This window comes from Ziziphus jujuba, chromosome 12 (assembly GCF_031755915.1).
Source record: "Ziziphus jujuba cultivar Dongzao chromosome 12, ASM3175591v1".
Taxonomy (NCBI): domain Eukaryota; kingdom Viridiplantae; phylum Streptophyta; class Magnoliopsida; order Rosales; family Rhamnaceae; genus Ziziphus; species Ziziphus jujuba.
This window is the reverse complement of record NC_083390.1, coordinates 4,806,849-4,829,818: the sequence shown is the minus strand read 5'-3', so window position 1 is coordinate 4,829,818 and position 22,970 is coordinate 4,806,849. Positions and strand designations below refer to the sequence as shown.

Genomic DNA, 22,970 nt, shown 5'->3' with positions numbered 1-22,970 from the left:
GGCGAAGAAAGCTCCAGTAAAAAGAGACTGTAAAGGAGCTGAATTCTCTGTTTCTGTCATATGGCCCATGGTTAAAAAACAGTCAATCTGAAAGCCATTTTTGGTTCCAGCACTTCCAAACGTAAATCAAACATTTTAGAAGCAGAATTTTCTAAAATGTCTTTTACAACCCTCTGAAACAAAATTGAAAACTGGCAATATACAAAATTGTCATTGAACATTGATGTCCAAAATTTTTGAAGTATTAGCAGCCTTAGGAATGGTAATATACAAAACCCCATCTTTGACCTCAGCCTTGATCTTCTCAAACTGGATATTCTCCGGCAAGGCAATTCTACTGCTATATCTGCCATAGCTCTTAGCAGACCATTCCTCCTCTTCTCCATTTGGACCCTTTCCATTCTCGCTTTTCTTCCTGGGCACTTTCTCAGCCTTCACAACCAGCATTTTCTCCTCCACCCATACCTTGACATCTTCTTTGGTCATCCCTGGCATATCGAACCTCATCTTGAACTCTGCTTCACCTTCTTTGATCTCCCATGGCGTTCTTCCCCTGCTGTACCCACCGGTCTCGCTCGTCGATGGCGACGGCCACCCACTGGAGTACGCAAATGGATCCTCCATCATCCTCTCCATTGTCTCCATCATCTGCTGAACCGTCCTTGCCGTTGGAAACCTGTCCCACAACCCTGTAATGAAATATATAAATATTAATTTCGATTCATTGTATAAAATGGTTGAAAAAACTTCAAACTTTCGTGACGGGTTTTCGATTTCTTACCTACTGGGGCTGTCGGAGCTACCCTTTTCTTGGGTTGAGGTTGATGATTGGGTTGCTGGCTGCTGATTCTCTGCAAGTGATCAAGGTTGTCTCTGTTTTCCCCTGCCATGGCTATGACTCTGTTCTTGCGGTATCTACCCTCTCCATAAACAGCTGGTTTGAAAGTATTCGATGGATACCAAGAATAGAGAGACTTATTAGCTCCATTACTGGTTTTTCCAGATGACAAAGGAAGGACTAAGCTCAAGTTTGACAGAGCTTGCGACATCTTTCTTTTTCTCTGCTAATTCGTACTTGGTTTTTCTCAGGATCGCGAGGGATTAGGAGGGTTCCTTTTTTTCTTTTTTGTGGCTTGGCTCAGTAAGAGAGAAAGATATTACAGTGAATAGAAAAATGGGTTTGCTTGTATTTAAAGGAATCTGCAGACGATTCTGGAAAAAGGAATGGAAGGAACATTGGTTTTCTGGAGGAATCCAGAAAACTGCAATGGATAAGAAATGGAAATCTAATGAGCAAAGCCTGATGGGGACATTTGGTGGGCAAAAATTTTAAAAGTAATACGACGTCGTTTAATATCTATACAGGAAAGGTTGTTTTTCTCCGTGCTACTGCATTGGATAGTTATCGTAGACAACCGCATCCTGATTTGATTTGATTTGATTTGATTTGTATACGCTATATGTTGGTTTGCCGTTTTGAGATCTGACGTGGGCCAAGAGATAGACACATATAGTCGTGGGCTTAATTTGAATTGAATTGGTCTGGTTGGGCTAATGACGAAAAAGTGTATTGGTTGCTTTCTGCTGGGCCGAAAGAAAGAGTGAAAAGTAAGATTTCTTTTGTATTGTTAAGGCTCTGCCAAATTGCCGTATCCTTTTATTCCTTTGATTAGTTTGCCAAATAATGCTAAAGAAGTAATATATTTATTCCTAAGCCAATTTTTTATTTTTTATTTTATTTTTTTTTGTTTGGGGATAATGGGGTCTGATTCCAATGTGGTTGTTTGGTCAAGAGTGTAGTGGATTTGCCTAAGCTGTTTCAAAGGGACTATTTTTACCACTATTTAAAGATATATTTCTTCATTCTTTCGATATTTTCATGGAGGTTGTTTGACGAGGCTTAAAGTCTTTGTTTCTATGCATAGGCGCCAAATATCTATAGAAAACTAAGCAACTTTGTGTAATAAGTAATTCAGCTCAACACAAATTATTTATCATACAAAGATGTGAAGATTTGAATTAGATATCATCCTTGTTTGGAAAACTATTAGAATCATGTATGAAAAGATTTTACTTTTTATGGTAAAGACTAAGTAATCTAAATCATCAAAGAGTTGGTCAATACAGCCATACGTATTTCTCATAATTCCAGGTAACCTACCTAGTATAACTGCAAAAATCATTGAGTTTATAATTAGCAATCTAAATATAAATATACCTCATCTTTTACATATATATATATTCCAAATCAAGTTTATATGCCAACTATAATATTAAAATAACTAAAGTTATATATATATATATATATAAAGTAATTTTTCAGTATGGATTATCAATAGGCAGACCGCATCAAGATGTTTTTTCAAAAAAAATATCAAATTTACTGTGTATGCTGTATACATATACACTGCAAAAGTCAATGCTTTTTTTTTTCTTTTTTTCAAAAAGCATTGATTTTTGTTACGATTTGTATACAGATGGTCTGTACCGTAAAATATCTCTACATATATATATATATATATATAAATGGTGCAAAATAAAATAATAAAAAAACTCAAAAATGAAAAAAAATGACAGAGGCATATATTAATTTACAGGTGGAATATACACACTAATAAATTAAGATTGTGACTAAAATAAGTTATCCCAGGACAGAATGGGTTCAAGACTATTCTCGATCCAATAATGGAATTCTTTATCGGAAAGAGAGTCTGGGATTTGTACAGGAAAAGTAGTAGTATTGGAAGAAGAAGAATAATCAACTTGTATCTCAGACCAGCTTTTTTGTGATTGTGCCTCATCCTGGAATATTACACTACTGGTGTTGTCACTCATTGACACTGAGTAGCCACACATATTAATAATATTAGTATTCCCATCACCTCCATTATTATTTTCTGCAATAATGTTTGACATATCATGATGATCACCATTACCACCACCACCATCATCATCCTTGGACTTACCCTCCATAGTTTTTTCCTGATCAACATGGTGCTCTAGTGTATTATTAATGGACTTTTGGCTCTGTTCAACATCATCAGGGTACACTACTACTACTCTTTTCTTGATCTTGTTCCAGTGGTTTTTTATCTCATTGTCCGTACGACCTGGAAAATGTGCGGCAATCTTGGACCACCTATATATAGGCATATCATATATCAACCAAATTCTACCTTATCATAACTAGCATTGAAATTTCGTAGCCAAAATTAATAAAATTAATCTGCATATACAATTAAAGACCTGTTACCGAGACAAGACTGGAGTTGGGTTAATTTAGCTTCTTCTTCTTCTGATATGGCTTCCCTTTTCAGACCCGGTCTCAGATAATTCATCCATCTTAATCTACAACTCTTTCCACATCTCCTCAAATCTTCCATCAATACCAAACAAGCATATAATTGAGCTTGTATATATATTGTATAACTACTAATTAGCTAGTCCATCTATATAATATATATAAAAAAAAAAAAAAGGAAAATTCTTATGCAGATTCTTGAACTAAATATAATGTCCATTAACAATCTATTAAGTGTAATAAGCTCATATAGCCGCTAATAAGACGTTAGACTTGTGTAATAAGATATTCAACTGGATAGTCCATATTAGAGCCTCCTCTGTATGACAGAAATTCAAAAAACAGAGATATATTTTTGGGAATATATATGTTATTAAATTATGTGTACCTGCAAGTTTAGGAACAAGCCTCCAGCAATGAATGCCATTGTTGAGAATGAAAGTTGTAAGCTTTCGGTCTTCTTCTATAGTCCATGAACCTTTCTTCAACCCAATCTTATCACAGCAAGGTTTTCTTCCCATGGATCGATGATGTTTTAATATGAAAAAGAAGGTGAAAGTTTTGAAAAAGTGACGGGCATGAAGAAAGAAGCTGCTAACTAGTCATGTTATAAATATAACATGTACATATATACATTAATAAATCCATGAGAGATGGTGCCAGTTCATGCTCAGAGGATAAAGAGAAGAAATATGCTGTTTAAAGAAAAAGGCAAATGCAATGATTGAGTTTTAAAAAGCCCTCACTGCTATAAATAATTAATAAACCCTCCTTTATTTTATTTTTTAAATGAATTATCATATCCCATTGTATTACAGTGTACATAATTAATTTAAGTCGTGTAAAATGAGGGAAATGGACAGAACCCAATGTGAACCCATCTTTTAATATTTATTTGTCCTTGAAATTTCTTATTTTATCTTTTGTTTGGTCACTTGTCAAAAATCAATAAAAATAATAATAGCAATAGAGGAGAAAAAAAATTAAAGAGAAAATGACTGATATATATATATATATATATATATATATATATATATATATATATATATATATATTAAAAAAAAAAAAAAAACTTCATTTTTCACTTTACTTTCCATAGTCTTCTTGCCCAATGCCCCAAAAACATTAGTATATACATAAATATGCTTAATAACATACAGATTATCTAACCTATCTGCTTGATTAAAACAATAAATTTATTAAGCCCACGAAAATGTAATGAAATGCGTGAAAACATAAAATTAGCTATTGTTCGGTGCATGGCGAATTTATTTAACAATCTATATATTGATAGAAATATATGTATATATATATATATATAGATATTTATATATGCGGATCATTTGAAATGTAGCCTCCAACATTAATAATATTGATCATATGAATGTGGTCCAGTTATTTTAGGGTCAATCCGGCCCCTTGAATTTTGTAATCCTAACAAAATTACGGCCAAGAGTTACACGTCTATATATAAAGAATGTGGTTAATAATTGAAGTGTGTACTTTTTAATTAAGTTTATTATATTTTTATTTTTAATCAGTCCAAATTAGCTAGTAAAATGATCATAAATAGTATATATATATATATATATATATTCCATGATAAATAGATCTTTGGGTAGAATTAAAGAGAAATAAAGAGTGCGGGTTGAATTGTCATTTTTTAATTAAAATCAAATGTCTCATCTGCTAGCAAAAATTAATAAGAAGCGGTGCAATTGGGCTCTAGATCATACATATAATTTATATAAATATATATACTGGGATTTGGATCTAAATTGCTGTGAGTAGACCCTCCAGATCTTTTAAGATTTACAAAGATAGATATGTTTTTGTTTTGGTTGCTTGAAAATGGGATGTTAGCACACGTGAAGCTTTGAAGTGACACGCCAGCTGCTTAATGGCTTCTCCCAAAATTATAATTTAATATAACGGTTTGTTTTATTGTTGGTATTATATGCATAAGAAAATTCAATCTAATTAAATTTGTTTTAAGTATGAAATCGACAATTAAAAAGAAAACTTGTAAAAAGAATTCTCATTTTCTTGTTAAAAGAAAAAGGATGTGAAAATACTAACATAGAAATGTGAAAAAAAAAAAAAAAGAAAGAAAGAAAGAAAGGAACAGTCTATTTTACTTAAAAATACAAAAATATTTTAATGGATCCAAATTTCAAATAGTAACTTTAAATTACGATAATTTTCTTTTAATTTCCAGTCAAATGAAAAATTATTATAAAAATTGCTTCTAATTTTTATTTTTGGACCGTGTTTGTTGTTCACGTAATCTAATAAAAATGCATAGCACGAGGAGTTTTTTTTTTTTTTTTTTTAATTAATTTTATCCGAGCACGAGGAAAATTTGTGAATGAAAAGTCGATTTGTCCTTATTTCTGGCACATAGAGTACATTCCTATTCACCCAATATTCAACAATAATTTATTATTATGTTTTGTTAGGTTAGAGATGTTGAAATTTAAGTTCCTAATAACTGTCAAGTTTTAAAATATTTGATATTTTTAAAATTTTTTTTTGATATTTTTATTTTTTGATGAGGTTAAAAAAAAATTTAGATTCGAAATAGAAATTGATAGAATTTCTATAATATTCATTAAAATTTTTAAAATTTCAATAAAATTTCTATGGAAATTTTTATAAAATATCCACATCAAATCTTTAACGATTTAGTTAAAAAATCTATAATTTGTATGAAAATTCTGAAATTTCAAAAATATCCAGAGAATTTTTTAATTTTTTTTTAAAAATTCATAAATATTATTGATATTCAATAAAAAAATTTATCAAATTAACTTCATTGATTATTTTTTTACCTTTTAATTGCTTTTTAGACATTTGGTGATTTAAATAAAATAAAATGAATTGAATTTAATAACATTAATAAGTTTTACTTATTGAATATCGATAAAACAAAAATACAAAAATTGTATATTATATTTTTTAACTTGGTAAATTTTATTGTCAGGAATATTTGTTTTACAAATGTAGGTAAATAGATGATGAAATATATACATGTGAAATAATAATGTTTGTTTGAAAAATAAAAAAAATTCTTGACAATTCACAAGTTTTTTTTTTTTTTTCCTAACATTTTTGAAGAAGTTAGAAGAGGTAGTGGCCAAAGGGAATCATCAAGTCGAAAAGATGGATTAAGTCCATTTACTGGTAAACAATATTACACATATATAACATAAAATGAAAATCATGAGAGTAGAGATGTAGATCAAGGATTCGGTATTATTGGAAAAGACTATATACGTAAAGAGAAATCTATAATGAAGATGTCACAGCAAGAAGAATATTCGATTTTTATGAATTTTGGATCTATGCGGGTTGGAAGTCATTTTTATAACCCTTATTCAATAAATATTTATGAAATGTCATCAAATAGCAACTCATGGATACCATATCAAACTTAACCATCAGAGAGTACTAATTATGCATATAGTCAATTGATAATGCAAGATCCATATGGTTGGCATATTAATAATTATATGCAAAATTATCAGGGAGATACATATTTTAATAACTACTTCTTACATTTCACATCTTAAAATCAAAATGAGGAAGAAACTGATGATTTTCAACCATTCAGAAGTTTTATGTGGTATTAAGATGATATTTATGAATTACAATGTAATTGTAATAATTGTTTTATATATCTTAGTTCATAAATAATTTTATCATACATGTATTTTTTGACATATTTTTATTAATAATAATTCTTCTATGGTTATTAATGCTTATTATAAATAAATTCACTAAGAAGAATATAATATCCATTCAATATTTTAGCAAGTTTTATAATCAATTTGATAATTGATGAATTAAATAAGCTAATTCTAAAGTTTCAATAAAAATTTTCATTTTTTAAAATAAATTTTCATCATTTTTTATAATTTTTTTTATCGATATTTGATATTTTTCGATACTTCCATGGAAATTTTCGTATTTTAAACTTTCGATATTTTCATCAATATCGATTTTGTGAACCTTGATTACTATACATGATGATTTTGTTATTCAATTGTCTTTAAAAGTAACAAATAAAAGTATTTTATGTAATTCATTTTTAAAATATATATATATATATATATATATATATAATGTCAAACTAGTTAACAAAATTAAATATCTACAAGTGTTCAATAATAAATGATTTGTTATATTATATAGTTTAATAATTTTTTACTTGGGTGAATAAGACATCAATTTTCTAGTATAATTCTTTGTACCTTTTTTTTACCCTTCCTCTTCCTGATCTTTGAATATAATTTCTTTAAAAAAAAAAAAATCTAACAACTCATGCATGTATTTATTTTAACAAATTCAAATACTTTAAATAATTGAATCCATCAATTCTTCATCAAACAGTAAAACGTATCTTTATTGAATCCTCGTTGATGATGTAAAATTATAGTAGGTTTTCAAAGTTGAGTGCATTCGCGGGTCTAAGGATTTAGGAGAAAATTTAATTAATATTTTCAGGTATCTGATGATTTTTTTTTTAAATCGAATATAGTTAATTCATTTAGGCTTTTTTTTTTGTTGGGAATTTGGCCCAATGCTCCCATAGGGATGAGCTTCATGATTTTTACCCCTTTATTTGGTATCTTTTTTTTTTTTTTCTACCCTTTTAATTTTTAATAATCCCAAAATACCCTTATATCCAAATTAAATATTTTTATTTTTTTTTATTTTATGTTATTTTTTTTTCTTCACCCGACTGTTCTCTTCTCCTTCATCACCCTTCCCTAAAGCTGGCTCATCTATTCTCATTCATCAAGCTCATCTCTTCTCATTCATCAAGCTTTCTTCACTTAGTTGCCCTTTTGCCAAACAGCCCCGTTTCGTCTCTCCGGTTACCAAAATTCCATACAAAGAAATTGATGGTTTGGAATTCGAAATTAGGGTATTGTGAAGAAGGAGGACGTGGATTTGTATACGAAGCTCAAGGGTGGTATTATATGGCGGAAGCAGATGCCCAAGCTTGCTGTTTCACTTGGCCTCTCTGATAAAATGCCTGGTCTGTTTGCTTCATTTTTTCTTTAACTTTTCGATTTGAGTGGTTTCTAGGGTTTTTTTAAAAACATTTGTGGGGTGTTTTTTTTTTTTTTTTTTTCCTAATTGCTTTTGGGATAAGTTGGAATCGAAATTAGAGTTATGTTTTTTTTTTTTTTTTTTTGCTATTTCTGTAATTTTTTTCCTTATGCTTTTGTAATTTTTGTTTTAGATAGTGTTCAGTGTGCGATTTGACGGTCTAATAATGGAAATCGGCAAGGATTCGGGAATGGAGGACGGGGATTTTGTGGTGGAGACTTGCATTACACATACTCTACCCCCGGCATTGACGCTTGAGAAGGGATTAGAGAGTATCAAAGATGCTATGGGGAAGTTGAAGTTGAATCCTCCTTCTACCTCCAATGGGTTCTTTCGGTTTCAGGTACTGGAAAATTTCGTAAGACTTTGCTATTTTGATACTATGTCGTTTTGTTTGGTTTTCATTTCATATGTGATTTTGTGAGGATTTCTGAAAGTTGCTGTGCCTTCCAGTGCAAAAGCTTTGGATTGGTTTGCCTGTCAGTCAGAGTTTTACGAGGTTTTCCCTCTGTTTTTATGTCGAAGGAAATAGAAAATCATGATTGTAAATCGCTTTATGTGACCGTTGGAGTTTTTGGAATTGGGCATGCTGTTCACTTTACACGGAGTTCTTTTTCTATCTCAGGAGAGAAGACAACGACCAAAAGGTTTAGATTCTCATATCTCTTATTTCTCACTCATCAAAAGCGTCTTCTATGATGATTTAGGGGTTGCATTTGGTTTTTGTTGTTTGTTGTCTGTTGTTCATTATATATATATATATATATATGTAAAAGTAATTTTAACTTTATTAGGACAAGAGTTCGTTTTTTCCTATTGAGCTTGATTGCTGAACTGGTTAAAGTTGGGGGTTTGTAATATGGTTCCTCAACTCCAAAATAGAAAAGATTGCCCTTTGAATAGTTAGTCTAAAAGATGGATGTTTCAAACTTCTATTTGGAGGGTCATGGACAATTTTGGAGCTATTGAGACTTACGGCTTACCCTATTCCATTGACATCAAGGTGCAGAAGGTTATCTAATCATTTTTTTAAGTGGCTTTAGGCTAATGAGTGGAATATGTGTTGAATAAGAACCCAAAATTTGTTTGGTATTTTGTTGAAAGGTCTATTTGGAAAATGACAAGGCAGAAATGAAATTGAATATTAACGTGAACTCTTCATTGTCAATTATGTAAGGAATGTTTCAACATATATGCTAAAGGCTCTAAAACATTTTATGAAATTTAGAATAATTTTGTCCATTTATTGGAAATTTGTGGTTGGTATGAAAGATTGATTAAGTAATGATGGTTAGTTACTTATGGTTATGCATCTAATTATGATGCAAAATCTGTTGCCTTTAAGGTTCCTGCGTGTTTGATAATTTGCATTTGGTATTGGAAATGATGCATACTGTAGTGGCAATTTTTTTATCTGCATTTAGGTGTACGTTGTTTTGCATGGATACTTGGGTCTTTTAGATTTGTATGAATCTTCTTCCTTAACAGCTTTAAAAATGGTAGCTAGATGCTATTAAATTTAAGTAATGTATGTGGTTTCTCCATAGATAGAACAAATGAGCTCTTGCAAAATAAGGGTTCATTAGTCACGGTTTTACATGTGATACTTATTTAATTTATTGCTTTACGTAGTAGCATGTGATACTTATTTAATGTATGTCTTTGCTTTACTTAGTTGCCTGGTGCCATTGCTTATCTGCCATCGGTTCTGTATAAATTATAATTGGCTGACGCATTGAATGATGATAGTTAAAGAGGAAATGAAAAATGTGTTTAATATGTATTATTATTATTGGTATATATATACATATATAATTTTTTTTTTTACTAGATATGACTTTCTGGAATAGACAAAGATGGGAGGAAAAAAAAAAAAGACGAATAAGTTTATATACATTGTTAGGAGTTAGAACCACACGTTATTTGCTATAGTTTCACCAGATAAGTTGGGACTTAATAAAGGATGAGCAAGGTGTCTCTGTGTTTGTCTGCCATGCTTCATTGGCTATGCTTAGTCGGTGCTTTACTAAAATCCATTTAATGGTGAAGCAATAATAGAGTTTCATTCATCTCAATCTCTCAATATAAACGAGAAATCTGTGAGAGTATTGAAAACCCAAGAAGTAAGTTAAAAGAAAAAAAAAGTTGGCAGAAGAGAGTAGAGAGAGGCTGCTGAAGAATGTGGTTTACTATGAGAATTGCCCAGGTTGTAAGGTGGAACAGTATAAAGAGATACAACATGGTTTACCAATTCGAGGCCTTCTTTTTATTTGGATTGTTGTGTTGTGTAATGGTATGCTTTTTCTTATTCTTCTACTGTTTGTTATTTATTTATTTTTATTAATTTTTGGTTATTGGCATTCCAAAGTATTGTTGAATATTGATCATGTTGATGTTTTGTTTGATTTGTTGCATCTGTGATGTGTATTTTGCTCTCTGCTATATGTTTTGTACTTGTTAGATTATTGGTGGATGAATTTGATACTGCACTTTGGAAGGTTGGCAGAGGTTGACAAGGAAGTAGCAAAAGAATTTGATGGAAAACATTTTCACATTCTTCCTTCTTCTTGACACTCTGTTTTTGATAGACATGCTTTGAAGTAGGATTGAATGAAGATCCAACAAACATCTTTAACTTTAATTCAGTTTTGTTAACCTTTTTGAAGTCCGACTTATAGCCTTGTTTCTTCTTCTTCTTCTTCATCCTTCTTTTTTTTTTTTCAAGTTATTTTATTTTATCTGTGAATAGCTTAGACATTTATTATTGCCTTTTGTTTTCCTTTTCAAACAGAATTTAGTTGTGCATCACACTGATATTTTTCATCATTTGGTACTTTTTACTTGGATCAATCTTATTTATACCATGTTTTTATAGAATTTGTTTAAGAATTGATCTCTTCTTCATTTCTTGCTTGAATCACATATGTCCAGGACCACTTGTATGATGTATGATCTATATGATTTTCTCAGCTTATTAGTTGTTTATGACTGACTATCTTTCTCAATTTATTTGCAGTGCTGCCAATAGCATCTCTGTTTCCATTCCTTTATTTCATGGTAAGTGTGTATTTTATTTTTGAGTGTTTTTTCCTTCATTATACTCATTTGTAGATATCTTTCAACATTTATAGCATTTTCCATGCCATTAATGGAATTTTTTCACTGTTATTTGAATTTGACATGTTTACAAGTGTGAAGGTGTTACTTGACATGGAAATGTTTCCTGTGTTACTTTTAATTATATCTTATGTTATTTGTCTTGCCTTTAGGAAATTCATAGAATGTATCTGCGGACATCCTTTTAGCATATTTTTCTGACTCTTTTTGTTCCTGAATATGTATGAAATTAGATATTATTTTTTGAAACAAATTTGGGTGAATGCCCCTATTTTGAAAGCTTTAATGAAAAATACCCTCCCTTGTGTTGATATGTATATATGTTAATGAAATATACCTTCTCCCTTTCAAAATTTTTTTATCTACCCTCTTATACCTATTTTATCCTTGAAAAAAAATTAAAAATGACTTGAGTGTCTTTTTTTAATATTTATATTTTTCTGGCAGTCTGGATTAATATTTGTTGAAGGTTGGCCATCTACTCAATGTATTGATTGAAATTGGTGTTTTTTTTGCTGTTTTTTAGATTTGGGCATCTTTTAGCAAATCAGTCTATGAGATTGGATTTTGGTTCTATACAATTCATAGAGAGCAAGGGATATTACTGGGTATGAGCTATTGCCTCAGTTGTTAGATTTGAACCTTTATACTTCTTTATGGATACTCTAGGTATTTAATTATTTTCTTTGAAACTTATATGCTAAATATTGTAACTAACTGCATATATTTCATTTGATTTCATCTAGGTATCAAATCGGTCTCCGTTTTAGTGGAGGTGCCCCGTATGCTTTTAATGCTGTCACTAAAGTTTGGCATTATACCAATTGTGTTGCCAGTTGGTGTTTGAGATTTTGACATTGATGGGGAACATTGGGTCAATTCGGGATTGATACCAACAGAGCTTTTTGTAGGAGTTATAATATTCTCTAGTTTTTATTCATAAAACACTTGTACAATTTTCTCTTGCTAATTCAGATTTAGTTTTTAGGTTTTGTACATGATTCTCATATCAAGATGATGTGTAAGGACCCAATTTCATTATTAAATTCTCCATATTATTTGAGATGTGGAAAAGCAATAAATAAGAAGGATGAGAATTTAAATGGATGGTAATTGAGTTCTCAAATATTGGCTCTCTAATTTCTGACCATTTGAACTTGTTTGAATGGTATGCATTGAAATGTAGTTAGTTTTATATTGTAGACTATTCCCAGCTTGCAAGCTTCTTCCAATCGCTTTTAAAATGCGGCTCCATGGCAGTATGTCCAAATGAGAGTTGTCAGGAGGGAATTAATTGTGCACTTGTCGAAAATATTCAAATAAATGGATATGAAAGTGTAGAATAAATGTAACAGTCTCCTATTTCTCATCTACCTTCATTTCTCATTAACTGTCGAATAAAGTGGAAAATATTTAAACAAATTTTTTTACCATCTCCTATTTCTCATTTACCCTCATTAACTTCTATTCCTCTCTATTACTCTCCCTGCTATCACATTCAATGAATCCTGTGTGTCTCCCTCTCTCTTTCTCTTTTGTTGGTTACGTACCTTTCAGCCTTTCTTCGCACTGACGAACCATTGCAGAAAACACAATATCACCTTCAGTTCAGTTCACTCTCCCTACATACCCCCAATCTTTTGTGATAACAACAAGACTAAAAATCTTCATTGTGGAGCCCATAGACTTCAAAAGGGTGTAATTAAAGTGTACGTTTGTGCGGATCAGGATTAAAGATTTTTTGGTATGTGTATATATATATAAATATATGTACAGATATGTATATATTTTTCCCTTATATTGGATTCATTGTTTGTCACGTTTTTACATGATATATAAGTGCAAGTTCTATGTTGGTGCTATTTTATGTAAAACAATCCATAAATGGTTCGGAAAATTCCATTTGAAAATTACAACCTTTGTTTGTTACATACCGTCCATCGGTAATTATGAAACACTTGCTTGTTGGAAAATTTAACTGCGGTTCCATCGGAATATTTAATTTTTCCATTTTCTGAAAGCAAACCGATTGGATAATCGAATTTGTTCATTTTGATAATGTTATTGTATACGAATGACATGCTAAATGTAACTATACTTATGATGTTGAACAAAATAATCCACAGAACACCACATTATCAACATTGCATCCATTCAAGCTAACATTATATTATGATTTAGCACATGTGCCACAAACTTGACATCTGAATCTACTTGATCCACTATGTCTGTCAGGAGTAGCTATTCTACTAGGAGTTAATATGCAACATTTAAATATAATTGTTTGGCTTATTTTCTGTACTCATTTACTGAAAATGTATTTGTATTTTTTCATTACTTTTGCTTCAGGATTATAGTTAAACCTTCTAGTAAAGATTCTACGATTGCAATTATTTTTAGTCATACGACCTCACGAATTACCACAAGCTTGTGACAAGGAGATACTTATTATGTTTTGAATTGGTAAACCCTTTGTGCTCAATGTCTATCAAAAGGAATTGTACGCTGGCAGAACTTGAAGATGTTGTCTATAACGCTCTTAACTTAGATTCTACACAACATCAATTAATCTTCAAGTTTATATACCATGTGTGTTTGTCATGTGAGCCGTACATTGTGGAAAATGAGGAAGACCTACAAAGTTTTATAGAAGAGTATAGTTCACACAGACCTCAAGACAGATCTCCACTTATTGTTGATGTGTTATCCAGGGTTCCACAGAGTATTAATACTGTTGGATGCGTTGTGAATAGGATACCTACAAGTTCAGGATTTATGACTATTGACCGACTATCTGCAGTTTCAGAGACAGCTATATGTACCTCTGATGCTGACATGCAGTCCCCAGCGATCGAACTTCATGTGCCGGAAACTCAACCTGGATTCTCCAAAAATCAAATTTGTGAAAACAATGTGCAATCTGTGGAACATGATCATGATAATGAGTGCTTTGAGATTAATGATATGAATGAATATCGTGGACATAATTATGATAAAGATGAACAATTTGAGGTTGAGGTCAACACTGATCGTAATGAAGATGGGTTACGTGACATTTGTTGGACCCAACATTTGGGACTTTCAGCTGGTGATAGTAGACATAGTGATTCTCCTTATGGTAATAGACCAATTGATAATGTGAATGATGATGTGCTTGCTTCTCCTTATATCGAAAACCATTTGGACATTTGACAGGATTCTACCGCATCCATGGCCGAACATAGGGTTAACCGTCGCTTCTCATCTATCAATGCCCATGAAATCATTCGAATCAACTAACTTTTTGTGAGTAAGAATGCGCTACAGAAGAAGCTTAGTCTTTATGCACTAAGGAGAAATTTTGAATTCAAGGTCAAGAAGTCAGATAGGGTCCGATATGAGGTTGTATGTGTAAACAACAATTGCATGTGGCAAATGTGTGCTACCAAGCTACATGGTGATAATACAGAGGCCTTCATGATTAGGGCCTTCAAGGATGAGCATATTTGCTCTTTAAATATCATGAAAAGGGATCATCGTCAAGCAACAAGTTCAGTTATCAGAGACATCATCCAACCAACGTTTGATGGGATTTCACGGCAATACAAACCCCGAGATATCATGCATGACATTCGCTCTAATTACGGAGTAAACATAAGCTAAAACAAAGCATGGGCCGTTAAGGAAGTTGCACTATCAGGTTTGTGGGGCACGCCAGAAGATTCATATGCAAAACTTCCTTTATGGAGTCACGTTTTAAAGAGCAAAAATCCGGGCACGTTTACTCGAATTGAAACTGACAATCAAAATAGATTTTTATATTTTTTCATGGCACCTGGAGCTAGCATTAGAGGGTTTCAGCATATGCGGAGAGTCGTAGCTGTCGATGGAACTACGCTAAAGAATAGATATAGAGGTTTGATATATATTGTGTAACACCCCGTCCCAAAGTATAACGGAAATTTTCCAACTTTGACCGAGGTGACCGTCGACCGTTGACTTTGATCGTTGACCGTTGACCAAGAGGTCAAAAGTTGACTTTTTGACTTGGATGGAATTCTAAGTTGACTGAGGTACCGTTATGAAGTACACGTTGGCACGAGTTTGTAGACTAGTAGCACGTCGAAAACGGAGCTACAGTTTGAAAGTTATGAGCAAAACAAGTTGAGGTCCAAACTGTCCAAGGGGTGCCGAAGTTGACTTTTTATTCATGCAAAGTTGAGCTTTGACTCATGCATGGTTGTAAAGTGCTCGTCGATATGAGTTCACAGACTAGCGGCACGCCTAATTTGGACGTACGGTTAAAAAGTTATGGACGCGTGAAGTTTGCCGGATACTGTAATATTTTAATATTTTTGAGTCGGTAAACAGTGAAATGCCATGTGTTGTCACCTGATTGGTCCATGTGGGTGAACGGTATCACCCACGGTGGCTTTTATTTGGCAAAAACGATGGGGAGGAGAGAGAAAGAGAGAGAGGAGAGAGAGAGGGAGAGAGAGAAACGACCAGCCGTCGGAATTGTCAAATTTTTCGACCGATTCTTGCTACATGCACTGGCCAGATGGGAGCGCCTCTCCATTCTCGCCCGAACCCCGAAATTTCACGACCACCGGTCACCGGACGCGCCCAGATCGAGCCGGCGAAGCTCGACGGCGATTTTCCCCTCCACCGCCGGCCACCACCGTTTGACCCATTTCCGGCCACTTTCAAGCAACACACGCCTGAACGGTCTCTCACACGTGGGAATTCTGGCCTACCCACCAAATTTCACGGCCACTGGACCTCCGACGCGCCGGGATCGGAGTATTTTCCGGCAAGGGGCCGAAAACCTTCAAACCCCGATCTCTTCGCCGTCCGGCCTCCGTTTACCTCACCGCCGGTCCCGTTGGAACCCTCTCCCCTTGATCTACAAAACCCCCAAAAATCTCAGCCATCGGCCATCGGACGCACCGCCCAGGTGACGGTTGCCGGTGACCGCGGCGGCTCGCTGGAAATCACTGTTCCGGCGAGTACCCAGTTGCACCGCCGGTTCCTCTCCACTAATTTTGACCCCCTGAATCCAAATCCGGTGTCCTTTTCCTCCAATTCACGACGGTTTGGGAGAATCGAGGCTCTAAAGGCCGAGAGCTTTCCGGCGAGATTCCGGCCACCACCGGTCTGATCTCCGGGAAGTAAGACCGGATTCGTGATCCTCGTCACTCAAGCTTCGATTCGGTATATTACTCATCAATTTTGGATAACGTTTGTGTTTAACCCCCCGGGTACTGGGTATTATTTACCCGAATAAAGTATTAATTTATTTGACTGTGTGTGAATTGTGTTCTAGGAGCACGGGTGAGTTGTGGAATTGATCCCATGGTGGATCGTGGTTTAATTGCGTGCTCCAGGTGAGTGACCCACCTTTAAAAATATTTTGGGGCAATTAATTATACTTAATTGGTGGTTAATTGATATTTGAAATTATGCTCATGTGGTGCAATTTAATTATAATTGTGGAAAATTATTATTTTATAAGTACGTGTACGTTTATTGGTGCTAAATGAAATTTTGGATTATCTAAAAACCCCGATTTTTATTATGGTGATTTAATTTTATTTATTACGCATGAGCAAGGTATTTTCAGAAATAAATCGTATGTGGTTTTAATATTATTTTTGGGCATAATTGGTTTAAATATTTTAAGAAAATTATTTGTTTAATTGGTGGTTTAAATTTTATAATTATGCCAGTGGAATATTATTTGTTAAACCTCGTGTTACGAGAAAAATTATTTGTATATTGTTATCGATGTTTTCGTACCAGGTATGTTAAAGGAAAATATGTGGGATGGTAAATTTGAAAACTAGTATATTTCCCATGGTGATTTTTGGAAAATCGGTACGGTAATAACTAATTAATAATTATTTTAGACGCACTCATACAGTATTGGTGTTCCGGTGTATATGTGGTTAGCGCGCAAGTATTATGTCTCCCGTGAGTTGCCATTGGACCGAAGGCAGGCAAGTCTTATATATTGCGCATCAGCCGCCCCCCTCCTTGGCCGGGATGACGGTTTCAGCAGCGGTACTGTCGGGACGCCGAAGTGCCGTATGCAAGTTTCTCTCTTTAATCTCCCGCCAGTCGGTGCTCGGGACGCTGGGTATCGGAGGGCATCACTGGTATATGGTGTGGTGCGTCAAGTATAAATTTTCGGATACAGAAATTTCAAACCCCAAAGTATTAAAAATTTATTTATTATATCTTATTACATTTTATTTATATTTTGGGTATTTATTTATTGTTTATTAAATTAATTGATCCCTTAGTTTTCGGGAAATACGAATATCGGGTTTTGTGAAAATGTTTTAAAAGGGGAACATTTCCAACGGAGTGAATAGTGAGGGTTTTGAGAGAAAATATTACTTCAGTTGTTATTATTATTTATTTATTTAATTGTTGGTATTAATTAAATTCCTTTATTTGTTATATGATAAATATTAAAGGTGTTCAGTAGATAGGGTCACTCCCTGAGATGATTAGAATCTCACGTTTTTTAAATTCCGTTCCCCTAGGTCCAGGTTGGGAGACTTTGATCATTCGGGGAGAGCTCGACGTCTCAGTTCATTGCCGAAAGTCTAAAAAGTATTTCCTTTCCTTTTTCCTCTTCATCTTGTACTGTTTCATCTGTCATTGTATTAATTCCATATTTATTTGTAAAATGCTCTGTATACTGTATTGGACGCATTTTATTAAATATTGCATTGATTCCCTGTTATTCTTTTGGAGTGCTGTAAATTTGTGGAATTATATTGTAGTAACGTGGGAGGAATAAGGGGATGCTTATAGAAGCGTGTTTTCAGTGCAGGAAATTTTTGGTAAGTCCTACCCTTAGGGGAGGTGCTGTCGGATTTTCCGTTGGAAGGTTCGGTGGTATTTCCCTGGGATCAGGGCTTGTCTAGGGTTCTGGGGAGGAATTCTGGACGGGTCCTGACATATTGCATCATGTTTGGATTGGAACAATCAAATTTATCCACTTGCTTATGGAATAGGCCCTGAGGAGACGGAGGCGGCTTACACGTGGTTTTTTGAGAGATTTAAAGAAGCGTTTGGGGATGATCTGAATATAGCTTTTATATCGGACATACACAAGAGCATTGCAAAAGCGATACGTACAGTTTTCTCTAATAATCATCATGGCCACTGCACATATCATCTTGATACAAATTTACGTGCTAAGAAGTTTAAAGGTAATGTCAATGCGATTATATCAACTTTTAATGATGCAGCTAGAGCATATATTGTTGAGGATTTTGATAAGGCCATGCAGCTTTTAGAAGGGGTTAGTATTGAAGTTGTACAATGTCTCAAGGATGCAAATCCTGCAAAATGGGCTAGATCACATTTTCTGGGTAATAGATACAACATAATGACAACTAACATCACAGAGAGCATGAACTCTATGCTTCTTGATGCTAGGGATAAACATGTTTTGCCATTACTAGATCACATTCGTGATGTCTTGCAAAAGTGGTGGTATGAACCTCGAACTAACGCAGCTGCAATGCAAACTCCTGTACCTAATTGGTTGGAAAATATCATGCAAGAGCGCTCAAACAATGGCAGAGGCTTACGTGTTATTCCATTAAACTTATATGAGTTTCAAGTTGTTGGCCATGGTGTGTTTGTTGGAGTTGTTAACTTAGAAAATAAGACGTGCTCATGCAAGGAATTTGACATTGATGGATTTCTTTGTGTCCATGCAATTGCAGCATGTAAGCATCGACATATTTCTCCATATATCCTTTGCTTGGCGCATTACTCAGTTGACTCACTCCGTGACGCATATTCCGAAACCATATATCCACTTGGAGATAAATGTCAGTGGCATGCTCCAGATAATGTCATAAACCAGGTTGTACTTCCACCTTTAATTGGCAAACAGTCAGGAAGACCAAGAAAGAAGAGGATTCAATCTCAAGGAGAGGAGCGTCATCAATATAGATGCGGGAGGTGCAAACAGATTGGTCATAGCAGCCGATCATGCTCGGCCGTCGTACCTCTTGATTGCACTACCAACCAACAGTACCATTGAACCGAAGGACCATAAATTGCTCGATGCTATATTAAGACAATGGGGGCATGTTATGCGGTATGCGTGTGTTATGCAATGTAGTCAGGAATGCAATTAGTAGCTCAACCGCGTAACATGTGTTTTGGCATAATAGACGTTGGTTTTATGTGTTCTTTTGTTGTCAAATTCATCTGTCGTATTGTGTTGATAACATATCATTCTGTGTTCAGTTTTTGGTTCAGTTGTTTGTAGGTTTCTTACTGTTGCACGGATGATATTACTGCCCAATGGTAATGACCGATGCATCGTCGGTAATTGACATTTGTACACCGTCGTAAAAGAATCACCACAATTCCATCCTACAACTTCAATCATGTGTGTTCCAACCAATAACATGCTAAATGTAGCACTATTAATGATAACTTCTGACAAAGTAAGAGAAAAAATGACATTAATAAATGAAAACGTTCAATTTGTTTTTGCTTCAAACATTATCGTAGGTTTTATCTGTAATTATCGAAACCCTTATGGTAATCACATTTTACCAATATTTTGGCCCCCACAAGTCTCCTAATGTGTGTTAAATGATAAAACATGCAAAATATAGATTCTTAAATGATCCTAAGGAGAAAAAACCCCAAAATTTCTGAAAAAGTTCTCAAATTGGCAAAAGAATATGATACTGTAGGCATTCGATAATTATCGATGAAATCTACGGTAATCAATTTATACTTTCTGGAAATATTACCATAGGTTTCATCGGTAATTACCAAAACACCTATGGTAATCACATTTTACCAATATTTTGGCCCCCACAAGTCTCCTAATGTGTGTTAAATGATAAAACATGCAAAATATATATTCTTAAATGATTCTAAGGAGAGAAAATCCCAAAATCGCTGAAAAGGTTCTCAAATTGGCAAAAAAATATGAATACTGTAGGCCTTCGGTAATTACCGATGCGATCTATGGTAATCAACTTATACTTTCTGGAACAATTACTGTAGGTTTAATTGGTAATTACCGAAACCCCAATGGTAATCACATTTTACCAATTTTTTGGCCCCCATAAGTCCCCTAATGTGTGTTAAATGCAAAAAAATGCAAAATATAGATTCTTAAATGATCCTAAGGAGAAAAAACCCCAAAATGTCTGAAAAAGTTCTCAAATTGGCAAAAAATTACGATTACTGTAGGCTTTCGGTAACTACCAATGAAACCTACGATAATCAATTTATACTTTCGGGAAAAATTACTGTAGATTTAATCGGTAATTACCGAAACCCCTATGGTAATCATATTTTACCAATTTTTTGGGCTCCGCAAGTCCCCTAATGTGTGTTAAATGCAAAAACATGCAAAATATGGATTCTTCAATGATCCTAAGGAGAGAAAACCCTAAAAGTTCAGAAAAAGTTCTTAAATTGGCAAAAAAAATATGATTACTGTAAACCTTCGGTAATTACCGATGAAACCTACAGTAATCAATTTATATTTTTTGAAAAATTACCATAGATTTAATCGACAATTACCGAAACCCCTATGGTAATCACATTTTACCAATTTTTTGGCTCCCACAAGTCTCCTAATGTGTGTTAAATGCAAAAACATACAAAATATATATTCTTAAATGATCCTATGGAGAGAAAACCCCAAACTTTCTGAAAAAGTTCTCAAATTGGCAAAAAAAATATGATTATTATAGACCTTCGGTAATTACCAATGAAACCTACGGTAATCAATTTATACTTTCTAGAAAAATTACCATAGGTTTCATCAGTAATTATCGAAACCCCCATGGTAATGTGGTTTTATTAAGTTTTTGGCCCCCAAAAATCCCCTATTGTGCGTTAAATGGAACAACATGCAAAATATGGATTCGTCAATGATCCTAAAGAGAGAAAACCCCAAAAGTTCAAAAAAAGTTCTCAAATTGGAAAAAAAAAATATGAATACTGTAGACCTTCAGTAATTACCGATGAAATCTACAGTAATCAATTTATACTTTCTGGAAAAATTACCGTAGATTTAATTAGTAACTACCGAAACCCCTATAGTAATCACATTTTATCAATTTTTTGGCCCCCACAAGTCACCTAATGTGTGTTAAATGCAAAAACATGCAAAATATATATTCTTAAATGATCCTAAGGAGAGAAAATCCCAAAATTTCTGAAAAAGTTCTCAAATTGGCAAAAAAAAATATGATTACTGTAGACCTTCGGTAATTACCGATGAAACCTACGGTAATCAATTTCTTCTTTCTGGAAAAATTACCGTAGGTTTCATCGGTAATTATTGAAACCCCTATGGTAATGTGGTTTTACTAATTTTTTGGCCCCCAAAAATCCCCTAATGTGTGTTAAATGGAACAACATGTAAAATATGGATTCTTCAATGATCCTAAGGAGAAAAAACCCCAAAAGTTTGGAAAAAGTTATCAAGGTGTCAAAATTTTCCAAACTGTTGGGGTTTTTTCTCTTTAGGATCATTGAATAATCTATATTTTGGATGTTTTTGCATTTAACACACACTAGGGGACTTGTGGGGGCCAAAAAATTTGTAAAATGTGATTACCATAGGGGTGTTGGTAATTACCGATGAAACATATGGTAATTTTTCCCGAAAGTAAAAATTGATTACTGTAGGTTTCATCGGTAATCATAAAAGGTCTATAATAAACATATTTTTTTTGTCAATTTGAGAATTTTTTCAAACATTTTGGGGTTTTTTTTTCCTTAGTATCATTTAAGAAACTATATTTTGCATTTAACACACATTAGAAGACTTGTGGGGCCAAAAAATTGGTAAAATATGATTACCATAAGGGTTATGGTAATTACCGATGAAACCTACGGTAATTTTTCCAGAAAGTATAAGTTCATTGCCGTAGGTTTCATCGGTCATTACCGACGGCCTATAGTAATCGTATTTTTTTTGTCAATTTGAGAGCTTTTTTCGAACTTTTAGGGTTTTCTCTCCTTAAGATCATTGAAGAATCCATATTTTGCATGGTGTTACATTTAACACACATTAGGGGATTTTTGGGGGCCAAAAAATTAATAAAACCACATTACCATAGGGGTTTTGGTAATTACCGATGAAACCTACGGTAATTTTTCCAGAAAGTATAAATTGATTACTGTAGGTTTCATTGGTAATTACCGAAGGTCTACAGTAATCATATTTTTTTTGCCAATTTGAGAACTTTTTTAGAACTTTTGGGGTTTTTTCTCCTTTGGATCATTTAATAATCTATATTTTACATGTTCTTGCATTTAACACACATTGGGGGACTTGTGGGGGCATAACATTGGTAAAATGTGATTACCACTGGGTTTTCGGTAATTACTGATGAAACCTATGGTAATCAAATTTTTTCGCCAATTTGAGAACGTTTTCTGA

General features: G+C 33.5%; 2 protein-coding genes across 2 annotated transcripts; both read right to left on the bottom strand.

The window, feature by feature from the left end:
• Positions 1–1,213, bottom strand: LOC107428481 (small heat shock protein, chloroplastic-like). Its single transcript, XM_016039017.4, has 2 exons — positions 782–1,213; positions 1–689 (listed from the first exon to the last, which is right to left on the bottom strand). The coding sequence occupies exons 1-2, from the start codon at positions 1,047–1,049 to the stop codon at positions 211–213; spliced, it is 747 nt and encodes a 248-aa protein (XP_015894503.1). The 5' UTR covers positions 1,050–1,213; the 3' UTR covers positions 1–210.
• Positions 1,214–2,571: 1,358 nt separating this feature from the next.
• LOC107428494 (transcription factor MYB20) lies at positions 2,572–3,962 on the bottom strand. The gene is made up of 3 exons (XM_016039031.3): positions 3,690–3,962; positions 3,247–3,376; positions 2,572–3,139 (listed from the first exon to the last, which is right to left on the bottom strand). The coding sequence occupies exons 1-3, from the start codon at positions 3,820–3,822 to the stop codon at positions 2,632–2,634; spliced, it is 771 nt and encodes a 256-aa protein (XP_015894517.3). The 5' UTR covers positions 3,823–3,962; the 3' UTR covers positions 2,572–2,631.
• Between the last annotated feature and the right edge of the window lie 19,008 nt (positions 3,963–22,970).